This window comes from Malaya genurostris, chromosome 2, assembly GCF_030247185.1.
Source record: "Malaya genurostris strain Urasoe2022 chromosome 2, Malgen_1.1, whole genome shotgun sequence".
NCBI lineage: Eukaryota > Metazoa > Arthropoda > Insecta > Diptera > Culicidae > Malaya > Malaya genurostris.
Window position 1 is genome coordinate 274,581,540 of NC_080571.1, and position 26,614 is coordinate 274,608,153.

Here is a 26,614-nt window from a genome sequence, read left to right on the forward strand (position 1 = left end):
GAAGCGTTTCATATTGAAAATTTTCAATGGTAAATGAACGTCATTTATGTTAGTTACGTAGTGGTCGTTTTATGAAAGTGAAAGTATGCAGGAGAATATAACAGTTAATTGTAAAACAAGTTTTCCATGTGTTAAATAGATATTCCTACAGTATAAATGTTTTAATTTCATCTGAGAGTAATGTATTCTAGGACAGTTCATGTCAAGGTTATTAAAACCGCTTAACGCTTAAAAATTTGCTGCTAAAGTGAAGTGGTACTATTTGTATTTTCTTGAAAGTGTATCTGTAGCATTAGGCTTACCAGCGAGCCACTCTGCAAGCGAAGGGAAAATTTCCTAATTCCCTGTGGCCATTTTTCTGGTGAGTTCCCTTTTGAGAATTGTAATCTTTTGGTGCATTTATCAGTGGCGTCTCATGACAAAATTGACTAGTTGTGCACTGCTTATATGGTATGATAGCAGATGTAACAGTTCGTTGTAAGTGAAAACTAAAGATTGAGGATTGAAGATTCGCTTGTGTTTTTCAATACAATGAGATAACGATATATTTTCGGATGGGATTTTGCATAAAACAAGGAAATCTCAGAGTTGAACGATATATTTTCGGATGGGATTTTGCATAAAACAAGCAAATCTAAGAGTTGAACTGAGTAATTCTCTTTTCTTGAATCTGTGCAGTAACTTATGTGCACGGAAAAGACACTAACACAGCGACAACAGATACTTAAGATTTTATGTCTGCTGTATATGAGATGCGTGTAAATACACGCAATTTCGGTGCGATCCAACCTGCTTTCATCGAATAAATAAGGATTCCAAAAAAATTGAATGTTGATGGGGTTGTGGACGCAGTTCATTCCTTCTATTCGACCGATTGTGCAGTGCACGAGGTGCACATGAGGACGAGACGCCACTGACATTTATATATCCTTTGTGAGTTTAGTGATAAAGATATAAGCAGTTAGTTAGGTAAAATTTCGTTGTTCAAGCAAAGAACGATTAGCTGCCCCCGAAGTGGCTAACAGTAAAACAATATTTATGGCAATTGGCGTTTTAAGTTCAAATAACTGAATAATTGGTTGAAACAACTGAGATATTTTTTTGCTTTCATGCATACAAGTAATGCTTATGTGATATCGGAATCACTGTATACCATGAAATCACATGTCTGTCACCCTAAATCACGGTGGTATCACGCGAGCATCATGATACAACGGTGATATTCGTACTACGGTCATTTATCATTATACTATGCAAAATCACATCACTGTTTACTGCTACCAGCGCCATTGACGAGCGATGGTGAACTCACGAAACAATATTTCCTTCTTCTGAGTATCAAATAATACACAACCTTTGTTTTATTTTGAAAAAAATCTCTGTAAAATGCTAACCAGCAGCATAAAAGTTATACATTTCATCAACGTTTTAGCTTATTTTCAAAAAGCAGTGAAACCAAGAAATGTTCATAAATTTAGTGAAGTTTTTAAATACAAATAAGGAAAACAATATATTCATCTTTGTAAAGGGTGATTTTTTAAGAGCTTGAGAACTTTTTTAAACAATAAAACGCATAAAATTTGCAAAATCTCATCGGTTCTTTATTTTAAACGTTAGATTGGTACATGACATTTACTTTTTGAAGATAATTTCATTTAAATGTTGACCGCGGCTGCGTCTTAGGTGGTCCATTCGGAAAGTCCAATTTTGGGCAACTTTTTCGAGCATTTCGGCCGGAATAGCCCGAATTTCTTCGGAAATGTTGTCTTCCAAAGCTGGAATAGTTACTGGCTTATTTCTGTAGACTTTAGACTTGACGTAGCCCCACAAAAAATAGTCTAAAGGCGTCAAATCGCATGATCTTGGTGGCCAACTTACCGGTCCATTTCTTGAGATGAATTGTTCTCCGAAGTTTTCCCTCAAAATGGCCATAGAATCGCGAGCTGTGTGGCATGTAGCGCCATCTTGTTGAAACCACATGTCAACCAAGTTCAGTTCTTCCATTTTTGGCAACAAAAAGTTTGTTAGCATCGAACGATAGCGATCGCCATTCACTGTAACGTTGCGTCCAACAGCATCTTTGAAAAAATACGGTCCAATGATTCCACCAGCGTACAAACCACACCAAACAGTGCATTTTTCGGGATGCATGGGCAGTTCTTGAACGGCTTCTGGTTGCTCTTCACTCCAAATGCGGCAATTTTGCTTATTTACGTAGCCATTCAACCAGAAATGAGCCTCATCGCTGAACAAAATTTGTCGATAAAAAAGCGGATTTTCCGAATGGACCACCTAAGACGCAGCCGCGGTCAACATTTAAATGAAATTATCTTCAAAAAGTAAATGTCATGTACCAATCTAACGTTTAAAATAAAGAACCGATGAGATTTTGCAAATTTTATGCGTTTTATTGTTTAAAAAAGTTCTCAAGCTCTTAAAAAATCACCCTTTACATAAAATCAGCACTATTGAGTTATTGTTTTCTATTCAATAACAAGTAAATTTGAACTGCATTTTTTTGGAATATGTACCATGCCATTTTTATTGGTTACATAATAAGAATATCTTAGATTTATTTACTATTCTGAGGCTCAATGTTAAAAGTTTATGCGCTCTTATTTTTATTGTGAATATGTGGGTAAAAGTGGAATTATTATTGAACAACTTGAAATTTTTGCGGATTTTGCAAAGTCGGCATGATTTACAAGCAAAATTTGGTGATGAATCACCTTTTCGGTACAAAATCAGCTTCGTTGCATAAAAAATAGTGCTAGTGTTCCGAAAATTAGTTCTAAAAGCCTTTCATACTTCCTCCATTTTCTATTTTTATTTGATTTTACGGTAGAACATCAAAATTGTGGACATCAAATTTTCCCTAATTCTAATTACATTTAAATAATGAAGGTAAAAAACAGATATCCCAGAACAAACGTGTCATAAATGTACCATAAATCCTTAAAATTTGATATGAGTGAAATTGTCATCCGAAGAACACTCACACACAAAATTAGTTTTAATTCAGAGAGGCATTGATTATATCTGTCATAAATCAGTTACTATTAGTTGTATTAGTCGATTAGTTGTACCAAATTTTAACCAATCAAAATTAGAAAAACAACTAATATTTTCGTTGTTTTGCGATCGTAGGCTTTTCCGTGCAAGATCGAATCTTGTGTTTTATCCAGCTAATTGGTAATGGTAAGGCAAGGTTCAGGATCGACAAAACTGGTCTCTGCTCCAATTCTAGCCAGTTCGTCAGCCTACTCATTTCCAGTAATTCCAGAATGATCTTCAATTTGAGTTCGACAAGCGATTACAAGACTAGACCTGGTTTCATTTGCACCAAGTGCTTTTAGAGCTGCCTGGCTGTCCGAGCAGAAATAGATTCGTTTGCCACAGACACCCCGTTGGAGAGCTGCCTGTACTCCACATCGATAATCGAAAAGAGTTCAGCTTGAAACACGGTACAGAAACCACCCAGTGAGTGAGATTGTTCTAATCTCATTTCACGGCAATAGACACCTGCACCTGCTTGACCCTCCATCAAGGAACCGTCAGTGTAACAGCACGGAACGACCGAAATTAGCTCTGCGCCTAATTCGTATTACTGTTTTTGAACTAGTTGATTTTAACAACAAAATTTCCAAAATAACTTTAAAACTAGTTAAAATTGAGAATTTACTTCGCTGAAAAAAACTCTTATTTTTAAATTATGTATTTAGTTGGCGAATATCTTGAACACAAACCAGCATTATTTCAATCCCACACGAAATTCTCATTGACAACTAATCATTTGTCTAAAATCAGAAAATAAGTCTCTATTTTCTATCACTATCATTGCTCAAGGACAGCACGAAGAAAACAAAAATGAAATTAGTTTTATTAACAAGTTTATTAGCCAAAAACTCATGACAAGTGTCAAAGCAAAACAATCCAATAAAAAGCTAAAAAGGACAATCTTGTTAAAACTGCTCACCAATTGCTTTGATGTTTTTCGCATGTGTTACGATATATCCATATATAAATTTCTAAACCGATTTGTAAAAATTACGTAAACTCTTAGCGGAAAGTGTATTTATTCAGAATTTGTGAGCATTTGAAGCAATTGTGCGTAATAATGTTTTTACGCGGAACAGTGAAATGAGTTTCGAATGTTGCACTCTAATTGTATACGTCAAATGATGATTTTTGTATCTTCCAACCTTCCGGGCTACGCCGTCCGGTGTGCTACTTGTATTCGGTATTTGTTTTCCGAGTGCTCAAAGTTTTCAGTGAAAGAGTCGATTTCGCGAAGTCGAATGAAGAAAACAACGATTCAGGAGAAAAAAGTTTATGTTTCGTTTATGTCTTTTTCTCCAATAAAACATCGTGTTTATACCTGTCAATATAGAAAAGAAAACCGCGACTGAAATTCTTTTCGGTAGTAGTGTGCCATCTAATGGCTAGTAGTCATTACGCTTTTAACATTTTCTCGGTGACAGAGCGCCATATAGCTGCAAATTGCAGAAGCCAATTCAACCATTCACGTTGGGTGTAAACAACGGTTTATTTCTCTAATTCAACTAAAAAAATAGTTGAATGGAAATAAAGTGTTCCTTAACTAAGAAATGACAGCACGTTTCATCGGTGAATTCAACTAAAGAACTAGCCATTTTAACAAATATTCTATTATTATTAAGGGAATTAGAATTAAAAAATCTAAATTGGCAAAAGTAAGATTTTTTTAGTTGTCTCAAATAATAACTAACTAAAATCAGAAAATCAACTAATTTTTTCGCCAAAATGCTGATTTCGGTCTTTCCGTGCATATATAAATTTCTAAACCGATATGTAAAAATGACGTAAACTCTTAGTGGAAAGTGTATTTATTCAGAATTTGTGTGCATTTGAAGCGATTGTGCCTAATAATGCTTTTACGCGGAACAGTGAAGTGAGTTTCGAATGTTGCACTCTAATTGTATATGTCAAATGATTGTTTTTTCGTCCAACCTTCCGGGCTACGCCGTCCAGTTTACTACTTGTATTCGGTTTTTGTTTTCCGAGTGCTCAAAGTTTTAAGTCGAGGGTCGATTTCGCGGAGTCGAATGAAGAAAACAGCGATTCAGAAGAAAAATTTTCAAAGCAGAAGTTTACGTTTCGGTTGTGTCTTTTTCTCCAATACAACATCGTATTTATACCTGGCAATATAGAAAAGACAACGGCGACTGAAAAATTGTTTTCGGCAGTAGTGTGCCATCTACTGGCTAGTAGTCATTACGGTGTTATCGTTTTTTTTTTTCAGTGACAGTGCGCCATATAGCTGCAAGTTGCAGAAGCCAATTCAACCATTTATGTTGGTTGAAAACAACGTTTTATTTCTCTAATTCAATTAAAAAATTAGTTGAATGGAAATGAAGAGTGCCTTAGCTAAGAAATGACAGCACGTTTAATTGGTGAATTCAACTAAAAATATAGCTATTTCAACAAATATTTTATTATTATTAAGGGAATGAGAATTAAAAAATCTAAATTAGCAAAAGTAAGATTTTTTTAGTTGTCTCAAAAAATAACTAATTAAAATCAGAAAATCAACTAATTTTTTAACCAAAATGCTGATTTCGGTCTTTCCGTGAGGTTATATATTCTTCAAGTTGTCGTTCCATTCTGCCAGACAGCCATTCTCCACGGTGAGGAAAGGTGAAAGCGTAAGATCACTAGGAGCGAGAATATATTCTTTAAATTTACTAGTTTAGGCCATAGTTTCACGGTCTATAGGATTTCTATTCCAAAAGTGTGAATATGGTATGTAGCAAACATTGCTTCTTGCTCGAGAAATATGTTTAATGGTGGGATGTTCAAAAGTGCCTCTAAAGCAGCAGTAGGAGTAGTCGCGAAAGCTCCAGTCATTGCTATCAAAACCATCCTTTGAAGATGGATTAGCTTTGTCTTTGGCTGGTACTTGGAAAAAATTTTAGATTTCCGAAATCGAAATTTTTTTATGCCAAATGTCGAGATCTAGTGCTATCTAAAATAGTTTGTTTTTTTTTTTAATCGAGTCAGAATCAGAGAATAAACTTAAACAAATTTGGGGATAACACCAGATCTCGACGTTGCATGCATTTCTAAAACAAAACAAGAAAAAACTTCGCATAGTTCTTTGGGTAATTGGAATAATAGTTCTAAAAAGATCTCATTCGCGAAATTTGCTTGATGTTTATAACTGTTGAGTACTTTTTGTCACCATTTATTTATCTTCACATAAACCTGGACTCTGGACATTGAGGAACTGGGTCAAAATTTAAAAAAAAAACAAATTCGGGACCAATTTAAATTGCAAAATTTAGGTTCGGAGTTCAAATCTAAAAAATTGATTAGGGAGCCACCTTGTTTCTCGCTTGAGTAAAACTGAAACTGAGCCAGGGTAGTTTCATCAATGAAACACTTTTCACGAAACTGTGTTGGGTTCACACTTAGCAACGGGAGTTTGAGTAAACCTAATATAAAAATCAGGTTCTAAACTGACTCGATTTGCAGTTCAATATCGTTGAGACTAGGTTCGAAACTAGCTTCAAACAAACGGCTTGACAGCAGTTTGGGTGGAAACTGGGTTAGGTTTGTCATCAAGCGAAAACGAAAACATTAGACTCGTTCGGCTCGCCAGGAAGGACTTGGCACCTCGGTGGGCAGATGTCAAGTTTACTCACTTAACCAACCGCATTTTTTTAATCGGTACTCAAAGTAGTAGACAAATTAAAGATCCAAGGTATAAGTACAATTTTTAAAAAGGGATACCGTGCCCCAGACATTGATTAATGAACCGTGAAGCTACACAGTTTTCATTTTGTCTTATTGCGAGCAGTCAGATATTGGCAAACGTAACCAAAACTTCACAGGGCTTTTTTGTGTGCTTGAATAAATGATAGAATACCATCTCCAGACATGATTTTTTTAAGCTGAGTTCACAAACTCATTGCTAAAACAACTTATGTTGTTTATCCACATCTGCAAATCGCTTGCCAAATCGGAAATTTTCTAGCGAACTTATCCATAAAAATGATTTCATATCTGTTTCAGACAACTTTCTCAAGTGGTGAACACAAACAACATTTGCCCAGTACTTCGTGATATCCTTCCTAAATCATTTTCTACCTTCTAGCCATTCGGTTTCGTTTCAGTGTCTTATTTGGATGGCTGCTGTAACGACAAGAACGAAAGCCGTAGACAAATTCTCTGAATTATGCTTCCTTAGAATTGTATTGGGAATGTAGTCAACCATTATTCCTAGATTGCTCCAATTGCTCTCAATACCTCCCAATGCAGATTAGTAAGTTTCACTAAAACGCGTATTGTAATGGTTCCAAGCAATGGATTCCAACCCACGGAAATGTGCGACGACACTGCACACTTAGAAGTTGACCAAATTCAATGAGTTCGCAATTGTTAGGTTTTTATCATATCCATATGTCATAACATTTCAATCTTAATTAATTGTATCACAAAACTTCATCGCTGAAACACGAGAGCTTTTTCAAAATCAATTGCCCAAACATCACCAGAACTCCAATGTTTAATTTTAGCATTGTGAAAATGGTATAGATAGAATACGAGAAACGCGTTAAAATTTTGCTCACCCATCGCGAAAATCCGAAACACTCCCATGCTCCCAGTTGTTCGGAGAACGTTTGTCGATAAACAGGAAGATCTAGGGAGAAATGAAATGCCGGGTAACTCAAAATTGTCGAACAGAACGGCCAGCTGTTTCAAAGGGAGCCCTAACCTGTCTGTTCGAGGTGAAGCCAAGGGTTTGCTTTTTTGGTTTGTGTACATCATCCTTGTCTCGAGCTATCCAGGGATTTGAAAACAACACTGTTTCTAAAAATGATCCTCACAATCTAGAGAAAAAAAAATTTCTCAAAAGTTTCGTTAGGGGCAGACTGTCAAGATATGCATTGGAAACATTGTTATTCATTTTACAACATTGAAGTTTATTAGTTTTGTTGTTTTATTGTGAGTTTTCCGGAGATGAAATTTATAAACTCTTCCTACGATGAGTATAAAACCTTCACATCTTTTATATCAACAGATTTACAATATCCAAATGGTAAAATTTAAGGCTTAAATTACATTGCAAATTGGGCTTATAGTATTTGTTTATATACCTAATTTGTAATGAAATTTAATTTTAGTGCCACTATTAGCTAATTCATGGCAAACCGGTAATTCATGGTAAACGAATTGTTTTCTATAATTTTATATCATATTCTATATTTTGATTGGGAAACTTTGAACTGGAACAGCAATGCAATCGGCCGATACGAATTATGGATTGAATCTATTATACTTAATTTTGCACACAATGTCTATCGCATTTAGATTTTGTAAGATACAGCACAAGGAGCTGTTTTTCTACAAATTTTTATTCTAATTAAGCATCCAAAAAAACTGTAAAAACGTCCTACCTTTATCACCGACCGTCACGAAGCAGCTGCCGTCCTTGTGCACATTCAGATGTCGCGTTTCGACCGGTAATCGCAAATCCCGCAATCGACAGTTGGTCTCTTGCAACTTGGCCTTGAACATACGGGCACTCTGGTATATCAACGCCCAGGCTTGATCCTCGGAGATGGGTGCGTTGAACGTTTTCAGTACATCTTCCAGCGTAACCGACAACCGGTCAGGATCACCGTCCATCAGACGTGCACTGTTTGATTTACAAGGAACCAACACTAAACTACTTTTGTCGGTAGCGGATGAATTCGTCGAAACCCTGTTCACCTTCTCGGACTGTGGTTGTGGTGCTTTTCGAGTGGCACCCACCAGTCCTTTTGGCAAAGGAGGGCAAGCCGGAACCGACCGGGTGGATTGCTCTGCCATCTCGCACTCTCGGTCTCACTAAGTCGGTAAGCCAGAATACGACCTGTCTCACCTCTCACTTGATACGAAAGTATCCTATAGAACGACTCTTCGGAACCTCAGGCCGCACAGAAACTCATGGGCCCCAGCACTCATTGTAATAATGAACTGCAACTTTTTCGGTTCTCCGTAGTTGCTGCTACACATGCGAACAGCGAAAACAATACGCTATGAATCACACTCTCTACAGATAAATAGTCTCCTCTTTACGGTTGATGCTACTCTGATTTGCTATCAAAAATAAACACTACACTCTTCTTATCACAAAAGCAAGTTTCACGTAGGCGATAACGCATGTAGGCCTTCAGGATCAGGTACAAACACCGATACCAACAAAAGCCACAGATTTCGACTGACAAATGTCAATTTTTGACATTTTGTTTCCCACAGCCGGACTACTATTTTTTTTCACGTGGTGCAAAGCAACCACTCAATTACTTCCACATTTTCCCAGGAAATCGATTCTCCATACGGATAGCACAACCACTAACACTACTCCGAGAGAATTTCTGTTGCGGCAGGCGCGTTCTTCCTGATTCTGACACTACCGCAAGATGAACAAACTGCCATGTAATTTTAGCTAGAAAGACACAATTTCGCACTGTCCTCCACCTTGTGATACGAAACAACACATAAATGTAATCCGAAGCAAGCAGTAACTTTTTCGACAGGAAATTCTTTCACTATCGCACTAGCACTAGTTTTTTTTTTTGCTCGATATTAACAGATTCGGCTGTATGCAAATCGCCATGAAAATCCAATACGGCATAAATCGCAGCTCACATCACATGGGATGCCAGTGATGTGTTGGTAACTGATCCAAACAAACAAAACTCTCGAAAAACTTGTTTATTTCTGTTGCATTTCAATTTGCAAAGAACACTATCATGCGAAGAAGTATTTCACGACACCTGATATCGAAAGGGTTTTCATCAACATGAGTCAAATCACCCAACAGGAATCAAAAATATTAACTTGATAAAGCCGAAATTTTTCCAAGCACAATCGTAATTATCACCGAGAACGATAATAGATTTACGCGATACATATGAAAATCGTTGGATGTAAAAGAGAACCAATCAAAATCCGCACTGCGCACCATACGAACGCTAACCGTATACTAAACTAACAACGAACGCAACTGCTCGAAAGCCGGAGTCTCTTGACTATCCGAGAGCGAAGAGCGAACAACATGTGGTGAAGGGAAATGATCATTATTCGTCTCCAAAGTCCAATAAGGTCTTTTCGGATCTCGGTCTCGAGCTTTCGTATGTAGGAAAAGCTCGCTTCTATCCGCTCGCAAACTCACAGTTTCGATGGAGTGCGAGAGAGTTTCCAGTTTGTAGTTTCGAGCTGATTTGTTTTGGTGCTTTCTCACTCGCTCAGCTGCCGGTGTTTTCGTGTTTTCTCACTTGCGCTCATTGCGAAAGTTCAAATAATAGCTAGTGGGTGCTGCCGACTGTGGTGGGTGGTGAAGAGGTAACTCGATCTGAAACATTACAAATCCCGAAAGCTCCGTTCGAGTAGTGGCAGTGCTGGCACAATGGGCTGGTTAAGAGAAGGTAAGATTATGACTTTGTTTAAGGCGAAAATAATGTCAATGTTACAATACTGGTAAGTCGAAACGAAATTTGGAACGAATGGGATTGGAAATACAGAACGGAATCTAAAGAAAGAGGTGGCATTTCACATTTTGCCAAGCACCTGGAAAAACCTTGTGGTCTAAAGGTTTGTTACTAAATTCCATGCAAGTACAACTGCTAAGTCGGATAAGAAGCGGCCACTGCCTTACAAAAGAGAGAAAAGCACAATGGGGAATTGAAACTAACGAATTATGTACCGTATGCGGAGAGGTAGAAGATATAAAACACTTACTCTACTACTGCCCGAATTACAACACTATTAGAAGCAAATATGACGCTCTGGAAAACATTAAGCCATTAGAACATATACTTCAAGTCAAATGCGAGGAAAGCTTAAAACAAATAACCAATTTTATAAATGAAGCAAAAATAACTATATAACATAGCCAACGCGAAAATGCACTACCTATCATTGAACACAGACCACCGGCGAGATGGATCAACTATGGTCTTAGCCTGTCGATAAGACAACACAAACAAAAAAAATGTCAATGTTACATAGAATTGACATAAATAACGGCAAAAACCAAACTATATCTTTTAACACTACACACTTAGAAAATTTCGCAGAATTCGGTAATTTTTTACCGAATTTTCAACAGCTGAACGTTCGGTAATCAGTTCGGTAACTGAATTGATTACCGATCGTTCGGTAATTGCTGAACTGTCAAACAATTACCGTAAACTGTAAACCAAATGGATCTAACAGATTGTTCGGTAATTTTTGTTTGTTTGTTTTCCTTTGGTTAAAATTCTGGATTTTCGGATTGCAAAAAACAACACATATTCACAAAAACGAATGAAGAAAATGGTTTTATTCTACGAGAAATTTAAAAAGTGTCAGATGTTCCGACTGGCCGGAATTATGAGCGCCTTCCAAAACACTGCACAATCCGTCGAATCCACCAAAAATTATCCTTGAATGATTTGTGTTGGCAGCAAGTGGACAAGTGATACAAAATTTTTTTCTGCCTATAAGTAAACAAAAAGCTGTTAGTGGCTCTAATGTCTTAAAAATTTTTATCACCTGTACCTCAATCGATTCGATGAACCCTTCAACATTTTTTTCGTTTGTTTAATAAAAAGACACTCACTGAATATTTTAATAACTGTTTGACAGTTAGTTTCATGACAATCAGTTTTCACAGAAGTTCGGTTATTGGAAGATAACTTTACCAAACGGACAGTATATCTAATACAGAATTCTGCTAAGAAAATTTACGTTAAACTGATCATTCGGTGAAAATTTGCACAATTGTTGTAAAATAAAATCCATGTACCGAAATATCGGTTATTTCTATAGATTACCGAAAGTTCTCGTCAAAAATATTACCGAACAAAGGAATTAAATCTTAGTGTGTAGATATACGGATGTATATCTATTTACAGAATTTTGTAATGAAAACTTACGTAAAACTGATCGTGCGGTAAAAATTAGCTTAATTTTTGGAAAATAAAACTCACGTACGAAAATATCGGTAATTTCTATTGATTACTGAAAGTTTTCGTGAAAAAAAATACCGAACAACGGAAACACATATGGTTAGAAATAATCTTATAACCGAGTTAACAGCGTTAAGCTTCGAATGAATTTTTAATGCGGTTAATAACTGAGAAGTCTACCAAATTTTTGCTTAACAGAACATTTCGAAACTACTGATATCGAATAAGGGGCTGTCCATAAAAGACGTCACGCCGCAAGGGGGATGGGGGTGTTTCATGAAACGTGACCTTTTGTGACAGGGGGAAGGAGGGGGGGGGAAGTTTTTGGAATGTGACGTCCAATATTTTCAATTAGCGCATTTTTGAAATACCTAATTATGTTACTGCTTTGCCCTATTTCCTGAAAAAATCTCCACAATAAATGTTTACATTCTATAGAAAAACGTGTATTTGTTGATGTAAAAGCTTCTTCTTGTAAATTCGGAAATGAATGATGCAGGAAATTATGTCTGTTGTGATCAGCAAAGGTGCACGGAGAAGCGAGTAAAGATGCCTTCAAACGGTTTAAGTTATGCACTGACATTTTTTTCAGTAATTTGATTTTATAGCATTGATAATAATATATCATAAGAATTTCTCTTATCTGATTCTGATGCACATTCAGACATGATTGTACTCCATTTGAAAAAGGCGGGAGATCAACGATTTCAGACGTAGATCATGTCATGTTTTATCTTGATCATATGTGATTTTCCTCCACCAACATAAAAGCTTATCGAATCATCCAATGATTGAACTTACATAAATCAAGAATCATTTTAGCTCAAAATCACTACCCATCACTACAAATCTAATGACAGCATGTAATAAATCGACTTTCCCTCATATTTTTATGGTTTGTCATACATATTGAGAATGTATTGAGATGAATTTTATTTATTTTGAATTCGTGACATGTGACATAGGGGGGGTGGGGGGTCTTTGCTTCTGTGACAATTTGTGACAAAGGGGGGATGGGGAGTCAAAAATCGTCAAAAAAGCGTGACGTCTTTTATGGACAGCCCCTAAGCCAATCAACATATGATCAACACTTGATTCGAGATATAAAACCAATTAGAACCTACCTCCATTATAGTTGAAAATGCAATTTTTAAACTTTACATATTTTTACTTCTCCCGTGAACCAGCGAAATCAGATACCAAATAAAAGTTATTTGAAGTTCGCAAAAAATATCATATCGGCCGGAGACAATAACACAAAATTGTTTAGTATTTACTCTTTGTGTAATTCTTATATATTAGGGTTTTTACCGTCAATTAGGTTTTGCACGATGACGAAACAAATGAACTGCCGATGGCTTTTTTAAAGGCCGCTCAACTACAACAAATCTCTTAGAATTTATGACATTCACTCTGAATGCAATGGACGCCGGAAACAACGTAGAAACTCTTTACACTGACTTTAGCAAAGCCTTCGACCGTATTGACATACCATTACTTCTACACAAACTACAAAAATATGGCATAAAACATACTCTTCTGGAATGGCTCAAATCATACTTAACGAATCGTGTACAGGTAGTCCGCTTCAAAAACATTCTGTCTGAACCAATTAATGTAACTTCTGGCGTACCTCAGGGTTCTCACTTAGGGCCTCTCCTTTTCATTTTACATATAAACGACATTTCCTTCATACTCAAAAATCTGAAAGTGCTTATATATGCAGACGACATGAAACTCTTCATGGAAATTAAAAATATTAACGACGCTGTAATATTCCAGAACGAAATCAATCTATTCCACATTTGGTGCTGCAAAAGTCTACTCCAACTCAATGTAAAAAACCCTTCTTAATCCACCTAGTGGTGTGATAATGCCTTTCTCTTCTTTCATAATAGTCTCATGAAAATATGTTTCATACATTTATTAAATAATTTTAGACGCCAATTGATTCAGATTGATTCGAGTAGTTCACAAAAGCATGCTTCAGTGTTTATGTCACAAAGTCAGCATCATTTTTCCAAACTAGTGCTTGACATTTGCGTTGCCTATTTGTATGAGAACAGTGATGCTAATCTAAAAAAACTTTTCTAATCCCATTTTAATCCAGCGAGATCCCTGTCAAACTTTTTTTACTCCCGGTAAAACTTGTTCGAGTTCAGACAAAGTTTAGAGTGATTTGCCCCTTGGGTGTACCTATCGTTTTGATGTACATTCCAGATAAATGTAATATGATTTCTACTAAATATCAACAGTTTTTACACTCGACAGTAACTGAAGACAGTAACTAAACTGTAACTAAAAAAGACAGTAACTGAAGACAGTAACTAAACTGTAACTAAAGGGTTACTTATGGAAGTTTAAAATTATAGATACGACAGCCGATTAAGTAAACGGATTTAATCCTGTAAGGTCAGTGTGGCAGAGATAAACTCAAGATTACAATGTCTTATATGGTCCATCAAAAATTGGATCAGTAACCGTGAACCAATGAATAATGAAGTAATAATGTTATTTTTTTACTCTTCGACAATAAGTGTCGTTAAATATTGGTAAACGACGGAAAAAATTCATAGTAACAATACAAGTTTGGAAGGAAGTAAACATATTGCACAAAATCTATTGTTACTTCCATTCACTTTAATGACTCGTAAGATAAAAAATATTATATATATTATTAATAATAATTCTAATTGATTTTTGCCTTCATGTGTCAAGATCCACTCGCTATGCAGCAAATGCCACGATTTCTTTCATATTTACGACGCATGTACTGGTATCAAACCAAGTTTAATAGTATGTTCACATTAGCGCTGATATCAAGTGATATACGGACACACTTGATATCCGATGATATCATGTGCAATATCACTTGATATCCCATACAATTTGATGTCAATGCGTATTATCATTTTGGCATGATATCCGGGATATCATGTACGATATCATGTCGAGTTGTCAAAAATCGCGACTAGCAACACGGATAATGGCATTGAATGAACTCATTTATGAACGTCACTTCGAGAGTGACAGTAAACAATCATTATAATTTCAAATTTTTCAACAAATACTGGCGTTTGGAGACGATAAAATGCAAGACTTCAATTATTGATTTAATTTTAATAGAGAAAGGTAATATTTTTGATCTTATTTCTAATGAGTGCATTCAATATGACAACTTGATTCGATCATATGTGAACACTTCGACATGATATGCATATCATCTCGGTATATCAAGTGATATCAGCGCTAATGTGAACATAGTATAATGCTCCATTCTGAATAAACGGTAGATTTCGCACAATGAATTAAGATCAACATTACCACCTCAGAGTAAAAACTTTTTCTTCAACTTCTACTATAATTTTTCTAAATAATTTGCCCGTTTTTATAAGAAATCGTTGGAAAGCTGGAGAAATTGAAAATTTTCCAACCGATTTAACAGCTCTTGCTGAAAATATCATCTCTAAACAAGCAGCGCCTCTACATTTCAGTTTTGCGAAAATATGCCAATATACGAAATCTGCAAATTTACAGACAAATCTTCAGACCTGGCATCTCGTCGCGGTATATACCAGTGTTGCCAAGTTATTTTTCAAAAACTATTATTTACACGCAGCGAAAAAAATGAAATAATAACCATATTCACGGTTGATTTTTCATTAGGGCGTATAAGTGACAGTTTCTCTTTGATCACTCTCTCTTTCGATTATTATGTTTTTTTCTTTGATTTCACTATTCTGTTTGAAAGTTTCGGGTATTATTCCATGCTAAAAGTTGAGTGATAAACGTGGAAACGGCTTGGTTATTGATAGAAGAGAAATTAAACAAAGAGAAACTATCACATGCTTATACGCCCTAATGAAAAATCAACCGAGTGAAAGTGAAAGTAAATAATTGTAACGGAACTTGAGTATAGATATCTCAATAATGCTTTTATTTGTTATAATCATTTTTTTTGTTTTTGAGAATAAAACGATTTCTTTCAAACTAATTTGCAAGGTAACTTTTCATAGCAACATTCTTCCTATTTATATTTGTTATCGAATTCTTAAAATCCTAACGTTTCATTAATATTGTCAATTTTTGAAACATTGACTTTCTGGGATATAAAATTTTTTCAAGTACCAGAAAGTCGATTTTTTCAAAAAATTTTTTTTTTGAGATGACACTAAATTTCGATGTTTTATGCAGTTTTAAGAGTTTTGGCATCAAAAAAAATTTTCGATTTTGGAAATTTCATGTACTCCCCCCTATGGTGCTTTTTCAAGATCGATAATTGTCAAACCATTACCACCGGGCAGCACCCCTTAAGCATGTCCAATTTAGGTCAAATTTTGCATGAAGGCTTTTTTCGAGGTGCTTAAACTTTTGAGCACTAGAACTTAACGAAAATAGAGTTGATCCCAAAATTTTGGCACCCTTATATATACAAGAGCGGTAAAAATCAACGTGTTTTGTCGGTTACGTCACTTATACCATCATATATCTGGAACCAAAAGTCACAACCATTTGATCTTCGAACTTGATAGACGGCCCGACAGTAGCTTTCAAACGAGCCCAAGTTTGTTAAAATCGGATCAGCCATCTCTGAGAAAATTGAGCGCGTTCAAATACAACGCTTTTTGTCGGTTACGTCACTTATACAATCATATCTCCGGAACCAAAAGTCACAGCCATTTGATCTTCGAACTTGATCAATGGCCCGCCAGTAGCTTTCAAACGAGTCCAAGTTTGTTCAAATCGGTTCAGCCATCTCTGAGAAAATTGAGCGCGTTCAAATACAACGCTTTTTGTCGGTTACGTCACTTATACAATCATATCTCCGGAACCAAAAGTCACAGCCATTTTATATTCGAACTTGATCAATGCCCCGATAGTAGCTTTCAAACGAGCCCAAGTTTGTTAAAATCGGTTGAGCCATCTCTGAGAAAATTGAGCGCGTTCAAATATCTTCGAAAAGTGCACACACATACACACACACATACACACACACACACACACACACACACACACACACACACACACACACACACACACACACACACACACACACATTTTCCGATCTCGTCGAGCTGAGTCGAATGGTATATAACACTATGGGTCTCCGAGGCTTCGTTCGAAAGTCGGTTTTTCCAGCAATTCTAATACCTTTCTATAGAGAAAGGCAAAACCCTTCTTAGTCCACTTAGTGGAATTTTCATATATCTTGAAAAATCACCATAGGGGGGAGTACATGAAATTTTCGAAATCGAAAAAAAATTTTTAATGCCAAAAGGCTTAGAATTGCATGAAACGTCGAGATTTAGTGTCATCTCGAAAAAAAATTTTTTTGAAAAAGTCGACTTTTTTGGACTTAGAAAAAATATGAAAATTTTTCTAAGTCCCAGAAAGTTGATTTTTTCAAAAAAAAATTTTTTTGAGATGACACTAAATTTCGATGTTTTATGCAGTTTTAAGAGTTTTGGCATCAAAAAAAATTTTCGATTTTGGAAATTTCATGTACTCCCCCCTATGGTGCTTTTTCAAGATCGAAAATTGTCAAACCTTTACCACCGGGCAGCACCCCTTAAACATGTCCGATTTAGGTCAAATTTTGCATGAAGGCTTTTTTCGAGGTGCTTAAACTTTTGAGCACTAGAACTTAACGAAAATAGAGGTGATCCTAAAATTTTGGCACCCATATATATATAAGAGCTGTAAAAATCAATGTGTTTTGTCGGTTACGTCACTTATACCATCATATATCTGGAACCAAAAGTCACAACCATTTGATCTTCGAACTTGATCAATGGCCCGACAGTAGCTTTCAAACGAGCCCAAGTTTGTTAAAATCGGTTCAGTTATCTCTGAGAAAATTGAGCGCGTTCAAATACAACGCTTTTTGTCGGTTACGTCACTTATACAATCATATCTCCGGAACCAAAAGTCACAGCCATTTGATCTTCGAACTTGATCAATGGCCCAATAGTACCTTTCAAACGAGCCCAAGTTTGTTAAAATCGGTTTAGCCATCTCTGAGAAAATTGAGCGCGTTCAAATTCAACGCCTTTTGTCGGTTACGTCACTTATACAATCATATCTCCGAAACCAAAAGTCACAGCCATTTGATCTTCGAACTTGATCAATGGCCCGATAGTACCTTTCAAACGAGCCCAAGTTTGTTAAAATCGGTTTAGCCATCTCTGAGAAAATTGAGCGCGTTCAAATTCAACGCCTTTTGTCGGTTACGTCACTTATATAATCATATCTCCGGAACCAAAAGTCACAGCCATTTGATCTTCGAACTTGATCAATGGCCCGATAGTACCTTTCAAACGAGCCCAAGTTTGTTAAAATCGGTTTAGCCATCTCTGAGAAAATTGAGCGCATTCAAATTCAACGCCTTTTGTCGGTTACGTCACTTATACAATCATATCTCCGAAACCAAAAGTCACAGCCATTTGATCTCCGAACTTGATCAATGGCCCGATAGTACCTTTCAAACGAGCCCAAGTTTGTTAAAATCGGTTTAGCCATCTCTGAGAAAATTGAGCGCGTTCAAATTCAACGCCTTTTGTCGGTTACGTCACTTATACAATCATATCTCCGAAACCAAAAGTTACAGCCATTTGATCTTCGAACTTGATCAATGGCCCGACAGTAGCTTTCAAACGAGCCCAAGTTTGTTAAAATCGGTTCAGCCATCTCTGAGAAAATTGAGCGCGTTCAAATATCTTCTAAAAGTGCACACACACACATACACACACACACACACACATACACCCAGACATTTTCCGATCTCGTCGAACTGAGTCGAATGGTATATAACACAATGGGTCTCCGAGGCTCCGTTCGAAAGTCGGGTTTTCCAGCAATTCTAATACCTTTCTATAGAGAAAAGCAAAAATGTAACTCAATAACTTTCAGTAGGAAAAATGAAACTATACCTATAAACATACATCTAGGAAATCAACTTGTAGAAAAATGTAAAATTGTAAGAGATTTAGGCGTAATCTTAGACTCCAAGCTCACTTTTGTGGAACACTACAATACCATAATCAATAAAGCTAATAGCATGCTGGGCTTTATTAAACGCTTCAGTCATAACTTTCAGGACCCATACACAATTAAATTATTATACACTACATATGTCAGACCTATTTTGGAATATTGCAGCCTAGTATGGAATCCATACAATATTATTCACGAAGAACGCATCGAATCTATTCAAAAACAATTTCTTTTATATGCACTTCGTAAATTAAACTGGACAGCATTTCCTCTACCATCATATGAAGCACGCTGCATGCTCATCAATATACATACACTTAAAGAACGCCGCGACTTTGCAATGCTTTATTTTATCAGCGACATTATTTCTCAACGCATTCAATCAGCTCCATTATTATCGCAATTAAATTTTTATATACCTAGCCGTCAATTACGTTCCAGGAAATTATTTTTAGAAAAACAAGCTAGAACAAATTATGCAAAATTCAGTCCAGTCAATCGAATAATGCGCCATTACAATCAATACTGCGAACATCTTGACCTTACTATGTCTAAAAATCAAATCAAATCTCAGCTTTGTAGTAGAAATAATGCGTAGTATGTAAGTGAACATTGTAAACAATTTATATGTAGTCTACATTTGCTTGACGAAATAAATAAATCAAGTTCATCTTTGACAGTTGCCGTGTACTTGTTTTGTTTTGCGACTGCAAGTTAAAAATTGGAAAAAAGACGAAAAAGAGCCTGTTAAAAACGTATTCCACAGTGAAAATAACTAAAAAGATGCATCAAGGAGCGAATAGTATGTATCTGTTGAGTGTGAGGCGACTTGCAATTTTTACATTCGAACGATGAACTTCTGATGAACTTTCAAACTGTAAACAAGTACACGTCGACTGTCAAAAAAAAGTTCATTCTGTTCATTTTGTGAGGTTATGTCATGTTTGTGCAAAACCTAACGCTAACGTTAATCAGATGAACACATTTTGACAGTTCAGCAGTACTGTTTGTAAATAGAGTTTTTTTGTTTGTCTATTGACAGACGGATGAAACAGTTTACAGTTCATCTTACCAGTTTAAAAACATGTGTTCTTCTAATTTTTTAAAGCTTGTTTGTAAACAGTACCGCTGGACTGTCAAGAATGAATGCTTGTTCATTTGTGACGTCCCAATTAAAAATCTAATAACAATGACTTTACGATATGCCTACTTTGATTAAATGTAGCAAACTCGCACTTGCGTGTTGACGTTTAATAAATCGTGTTCACTCGTCTGCACCATACAGTTTAAAAAGGCGTCTGGTCTTTTTTGTTTTTAGTACCAGATGTGAAGAATAATTTGGCATTTGAGAGATGGATAGTGTGTTATGGACAAGACGATAGCTTTCACGCAGCTCTTTTGGGTTTTATTTACGATCCCGCTTGAGAACTATTTTCTAAAGATATCCAAGTTATAAACCTTCACATATTCCGATTAGGAAACATGGCACATGTCTAGTAGTAGTAGCCTCAAACGACCCTAAGCTTGATTAAATCGGTTCAGCCATCTCTGAGAAAATTGAGCGTATAGCAAAATGTGCCGTTTTTCAGTTACGTCACTTCTACGATCTTATCTCCAGCAGGGATGCCAGGTTCACGGATTAATCGCAACTTTCTGCACAGATTTTAAAAATGGCACAGATTTTCACAGAATTCTGAAAATGATCACAGATTCTGAAATCGATCACAGATTTTTGAAATCGATTACAGTTTAGCACCAAAAAGTACAGAGCGGTTGGAATTAGCGAGACCTTTTCTGTTTGCTCACCAAAATGATTTCGCTACAATGGTACGGGAAACGTTTTTAGTTTGGTTTTTGGCTTGATCACAGATATTTGAAAAAATGACCTGGCATCCCTGATCGTCAAATTTGATTAACAATCCAAGAGTAGATTTTAAACCGGCCTAAGCTATTCGAAACCGGTAAAGTAATCTTCGATAAAAGTGAGAGTATAGAGAAAAATGAGGCTTCACTTCCACGATCATATCTCCGGAATCGGAAGTGTTAGCCACTTGATCTTCAACTTGATCAAAACAATAGTAGCTTTCAAACGAGCCTAAGCTTGTCGAAATAGCTCAAGCCATGTTCGACAAAACACGATCTCGTCGAGGTATATAACACAATGGGTCTCCAGAGCTACGATCAAATGTCAGTTTCTCCAGCAATTCTATATCCTTTCTATAGAGAAAGGCAAACCCGTTACTTGTCTAAAAATGATGCCTATGAAGAAGTTTTAAGAAAAACGCTGAAAAAGAAAGTTGAATGATTCATAAAAAACTAGCTGTGTTACCGTTGACCTTTACCAAACTTCATGAACTTAAGAAGAGAAGGAATATGAACTTCTTGTACTTTCCTATACTAAAGAAGTTTCAGCTAACGCTACTAATCGGAATATCACACTTTCTTAAAGCGTAGGTAAATGACGAAATCCTGCTGAATGCGTGTTTTCAACTATTATATGGCAACTAGCGTGTTATGTGATCGGTTTGTTATTCCGACTGCCATTACACCGAATGAACTTCTTACTATCGCAATTAGGTTTTACACAAACATGATATAACCTCAAAAATGAAATTCTTTTGACAGCCGCCGTGTGTTTGTTTACAGTTTAAAAGTTCATCAGAGGTTCATTGTTTTAAGATGCAGAGTTTTAATCCTGGTTTTTCTGCGTTCTTCATTAAAGCGATTTATACAAATAGCGCTTCTTGATAGTGCAAACGCATGCAGTGTAATCGTTTTAGTTTTTTTTTCTCTGTGGAACACGATTTTAATAGATACCTTTTCGTCATTTTTTGTTTAATTTGCAGTCGCAAAATAAAACAATCCACCGGCAGCTGTCAAAGATGAACTTTATTCATCAGCAATTTATTGGTGTCGTCATCGTGTAAAACAGGTACAACCTAATTAGGTTTGACACGAACATGCTATTAGGTGTTGCACGATGACGACACAAATAAACAGTCGATGAATCAAGCTCATCTTTGACAGTTGCCGTGTACTTGTTTTGTTTTGCGACTGCAAGTTAAAAATTAAGAAATGACGAAAAAGTGTCTGTTAAAAACGTGTTCCACAGTGAAAAGAAGTAAAAATATTGCCCTGCATGTGTTTCACGCATGAAGGAGCGATATATGTATGAATATGTTTAGTGTGAGGCGACTTGCAATTTTTACATTCGAACGATGAACCTCTGATGAACTTTTAAACTGTAAACAAGTACACGTCGACTGTCAAAAAAAGTTCATTCTGTTCATTTTTGTGGTTATGTCATGTTCGTGCAAAACCTAATTAGGTTTTTTTATCGTGACGACACAAATGAACAAGTATTCATCCTTGACAGTTGAGCGGTACTGTTTACAAACAAGCTTAAACAAAAATCGAAGAGCACATCTAAAACAATCATCTTTACACTTTGCAAACTGTTACTTTTATTTAATAAATATCAAAAACAAACCGTATTCAATCGTGAACAAATGTTTTAAAACTTTATTAAGGCGATACGGACCGTAAATGGTCTGCTCCAATTTGTCAATAAACAAACAAAAGAAATTTCTGTTTACAAACAGTACTGCTGAACTGTCAAAATGTGTTCATCCGGTTGAGGTTAGCAGTGACTGTAAAAAAACCTGATAACCTCACTGTCGTATCCTTTGCGATTCGTCTCAATTTCACAAGACATCTTTCTCCGGCAACTGTTCTTGAATCACTACTCGATTTTTTTATTCCATATTTCTAATATCTCTGTCATTGTTTTTAAATATAGCTTACTTCGATTCTCTTAGTCGAACGTAATAAAGCTATCAAGTTTACTCCATCGTAAGAATACTTAGCATTTCACATTCATTCTTATAAATTTTATAACCCTTCTGATATACACTACATATCTTCTCACCTCTACTCTATTAGTAAATATGCCTCTACTCTATTAGTAAATATGCCTCTACTCTATTAGTAAATATGTTACATATTTTTATAATCAAATCTTGCATGCTAATTATTATTTTGAACACAAATTGTTTTATAGATACAAACAACCAAAGCCACTAAAAGTCGTCGACCAAAAGCTGCAGAGTATTTAAAATAATCCACTTTCAAATCCATTAAAAGTTTACTTGATTTCGGCATACACTTTTCGTTGTTTAAAGGTACAGGTGGAAACTCGAATAACTTGACAATTCGAACAAGCAAAGTTCTGCGAGGTGTTTAAAATGTTCGATCATTCAGTAATAGCCGTTCAACCGAGAAGGTTGTGTATAGAAGCGTACAGTTTAATAACGCTGGTTAGTTTACACGCGTTAAATACGACAACGGTTGAACTACAGGTAGAGACCTGTTGGCAGCAGCCGTTAAAACGTAAAATCGTGCTGCATAAGAGAGCCCTAGTGCTGGGCCAAGCTGGTGAAGGAAACAACAAAGGGCGTTTCCCAAGCTCTACCCAGGCCACAATATACAGCCACAAGTGCTGAGTAGAGATGGTCGGGTATCGGGTATTTTACCCGAAACCCGACCCGTACCCGTACCCGACGGATTTATGGTCGGGTACGGGTAAAAATTTTTATTTTCGGTCGGGTACGGGTCGGGTACGGGTAAAAAATTTTACTGGTCACTCGGGTACGGGTCGGGTACGGATAAAAAAATTTACTGCTCACTCGGGTACGGGTCGGGTACGGGTAAATTTTTTTTTCTGATCGATTACCCGACCATTTGTACTTCACATAAATATGTTTACATGTTGAAGAGAATTTTTTATTGCAAAACAGTTCTTCCGAAAAATAAACAGCTTGATTGATATTCGCGCCTAGGACCAGACCTGACAACTGGCATTTTTTCCAGAAAAAACGTTTCTTTTCTTCATTTAAAAAAAAACGATCAATCATATTTAATACATATTTAATAAGACACACTGCACTGAAATAAAAATCTTATTTATAATAATAAAATTTGTCATATGAATCATATGCAGAATATAATTTATATAAGTTATATGCAAACTTATAATCTTTATTTAAAGTGTACGTTAAACCTAAATAGACGTTACCATAATGAAAGTTATAAGAATATCCTATATAATGTATATAAAAATCCGATAAAACCTAACTCGTTACATAATTTATATTCATTTGATATGTCTTATGAATCGTACGCAGATGGTATTTCACAAAAGACATATGACATCTTATGACCTTTAATGTAACTTATTTAATCTTTATGATATAGATAAAAATACCATATACAAGTTATGCGGAAAGTCGATAAAACTTAAGCCAATATAATTTAATATTTAATATTTCATTCAATTTCGTTCAAGGATATGCCCTAACGGATTATGAAATAAATACCCGGTACGTCTCATCACTCTGTCTGTCTAATAAGAGGATTTAATTTTTTTATTTATAGTCTCGGGATCCTACTTCTCCTTCGCAAATATCATTAGGTGCTCCCTTACAAAACTAATGACTTGTATAGCTCAAATCCTCGAGAAAAGAAGTAGTTTCCGATTCGTTGTGCGTCTGATTCGTCTGGTAACAGTAAATATCCGATGAAATCAGCCAGTTCCAAAGAAGCAAGTGTAGTTGAAATATTAAAATAAATTTTCATTATGAAACTCATTTGATCTATATATAACTGATATATAGAACTGGGATGACCTCCATCAAAAGTTATACATAAATGTTATGAAACTAGTCATATGGTATAGATACCTATCTATATTAATTCGAAGTGAATAAAATATGCGCTTCATAAATTGTTTCAATGTACGAGGTCTGTTCAAAAAGTACCCGGAATTCTCATTTTTCTAAAAAAATATTTATTTATTCGTCTACATCTATATGGTCCCCTTCAAAGTAATCCCCCCTAGATATAATACACTTATGCTAGCGTTTTTTCCAGTCTTCGAAACACCCCTGATAGTCACTTTTTGTAATGCTCTGTAGCACTTTCAGCGATTCTGCCTTTATCTCTTCAATCGATGAAAAACGCTGTCCTTTCATGGGTCTCTTCAACTTTGGGAACAGGAAAAAATCACACGGAGCGATATCTGGTGAATAAGGAGGTTGGGGCATGATTAAAGTCTTGTTTTTAGCCAGTTTTTTTCAGCAGTTTTGGAACGAATTTTGCTGCCTCTCGTTTCATGCCCAAAACATTTGAAAAAATATGATGGCATGAGCCAACTGATATGCCAACTTCATCAGCAACTTCTCTAATAGTGATTCGGCGATCATCCATGATAATTTTTTCCACTTTTCCCACATTTTCATCGATTATTGACGTGCTGGGTCGACCGAAGCGTTCGTCGTCTTCAACGTCTTCGCGGCCATCTTGGAAACGCTTATACCACTCGTAAACACTTGTTTTTTTCATAGCAGACTCACCGTAGCCTCTCTGTAACATTTCGCACACTTGGTTACACTTTATTTTATTTTTCACGCAAAAATTTAATACAAATTCTTTGACTCTTCAATTCTTCCATTGTTTAAACTAACAAAAATCGCCGAGCTCAAAAAACATGTCTACACCAGTCGCTACAAGACAGAATGTAAACAATGAATATAGCTGAAAATTTCACCATACATTAGGGACATATATACCAACACAATAAAAAAAATTTGACCACCGGACTCTCCAGACGCGCGCAATTAAAAAATTCCGGGAACTTTTCGAACAGACCTCGTATGTTGTGTGGATATCTAGTAATGGTTATAGGGCGCGCCAATAAATTTGACTCAGACTGGAAATTTCATTCGTTATATGAAAATAATTTCATTCGTTATATGAAATATTTCATAAGATTATCGTATATATTTGACATGATGTTGAATACACTTTGTAGATATCAATGGAAATGCTAATAGTGAAAAATCATAAGAACATCATATAATGTGAAAATGAGAATTTAGCTCAGTGTGCCTTAGCTCTAAGATGTTGCGGTCAGACCCTACTTTTCAAGTTGGTTTTAATGGACTTCCATTTTAAAGCTGTTTAATGCACAATCCAGTAAAAAATATTTGATTCATATATAAAATGTAGTGTAGTACTAATATCACATTCAGATACCAGAATACTGTTATTTTAAATTGTGGTTGGAGATTTTCAAAATTTTCATATAAATCATTAGGATTCTAACCATAAAAATATGAACATTAATTTCAGGAAATCTTCATAGAAGTTCTTCTTATTCTTCACTTCTGGGTGGTGTCACCCTAAGACAAGACCTGACAACTGGCTTCTTATTCTTCCTTTCGAATCATCCTTTTCGTCATTTTCGCCCTGTGGGATAAATACTAACGTATCGACGACAGTGTAGCCATATTTACAGATGTTTAAATAATTTTATGCTAAGAAAAATATATTTATTTAATTTAAATTTGATTTTTTTGATTTGCAATAAACATGAAAAATGTTTTGGTGAATGCATTTTTTATTACATATTAATGCTTAAAAACAATTAATTGAGCTTTGATGACAAAACACGAAATATCTCATGTTGAACTAAAAATCGATTCCATTGTTGACGTATTACTGGATCGTTTGGAAACCGCAAAAAATCTTGTTTGGATAGAATTGCTTAGTGCGACCACAGTGTGAAACACAACAGTACATTTTTC

The 26,614-nt window shown here is 35.8% G+C and overlaps 1 protein-coding gene across 5 annotated transcripts in view; it reads right to left on the reverse strand.

Moving 5' to 3' along the window:
* Positions 1-26,614, reverse strand: part of LOC131430115 (protein spire) — a 463,276-nt gene that overhangs the window by 428,339 nt on the left and 8,323 nt on the right. For 4 of the 5 annotated variants that reach the window (XM_058594817.1, XM_058594818.1, XM_058594816.1 and 1 more), the window contains exon 1: positions 8,439-9,996. The exons of the other annotated variant lie outside the window; for it this stretch is intronic. In XM_058594817.1, the coding sequence (XP_058450800.1) occupies positions 8,439-8,853 (415 nt within the window). In that variant the 5' untranslated portion in view covers positions 8,854-9,996. Of the gene's footprint in view, positions 1-8,438; positions 9,997-26,614 lie in introns of those variants that run through there. 5 annotated transcript variants of the gene reach the window in all.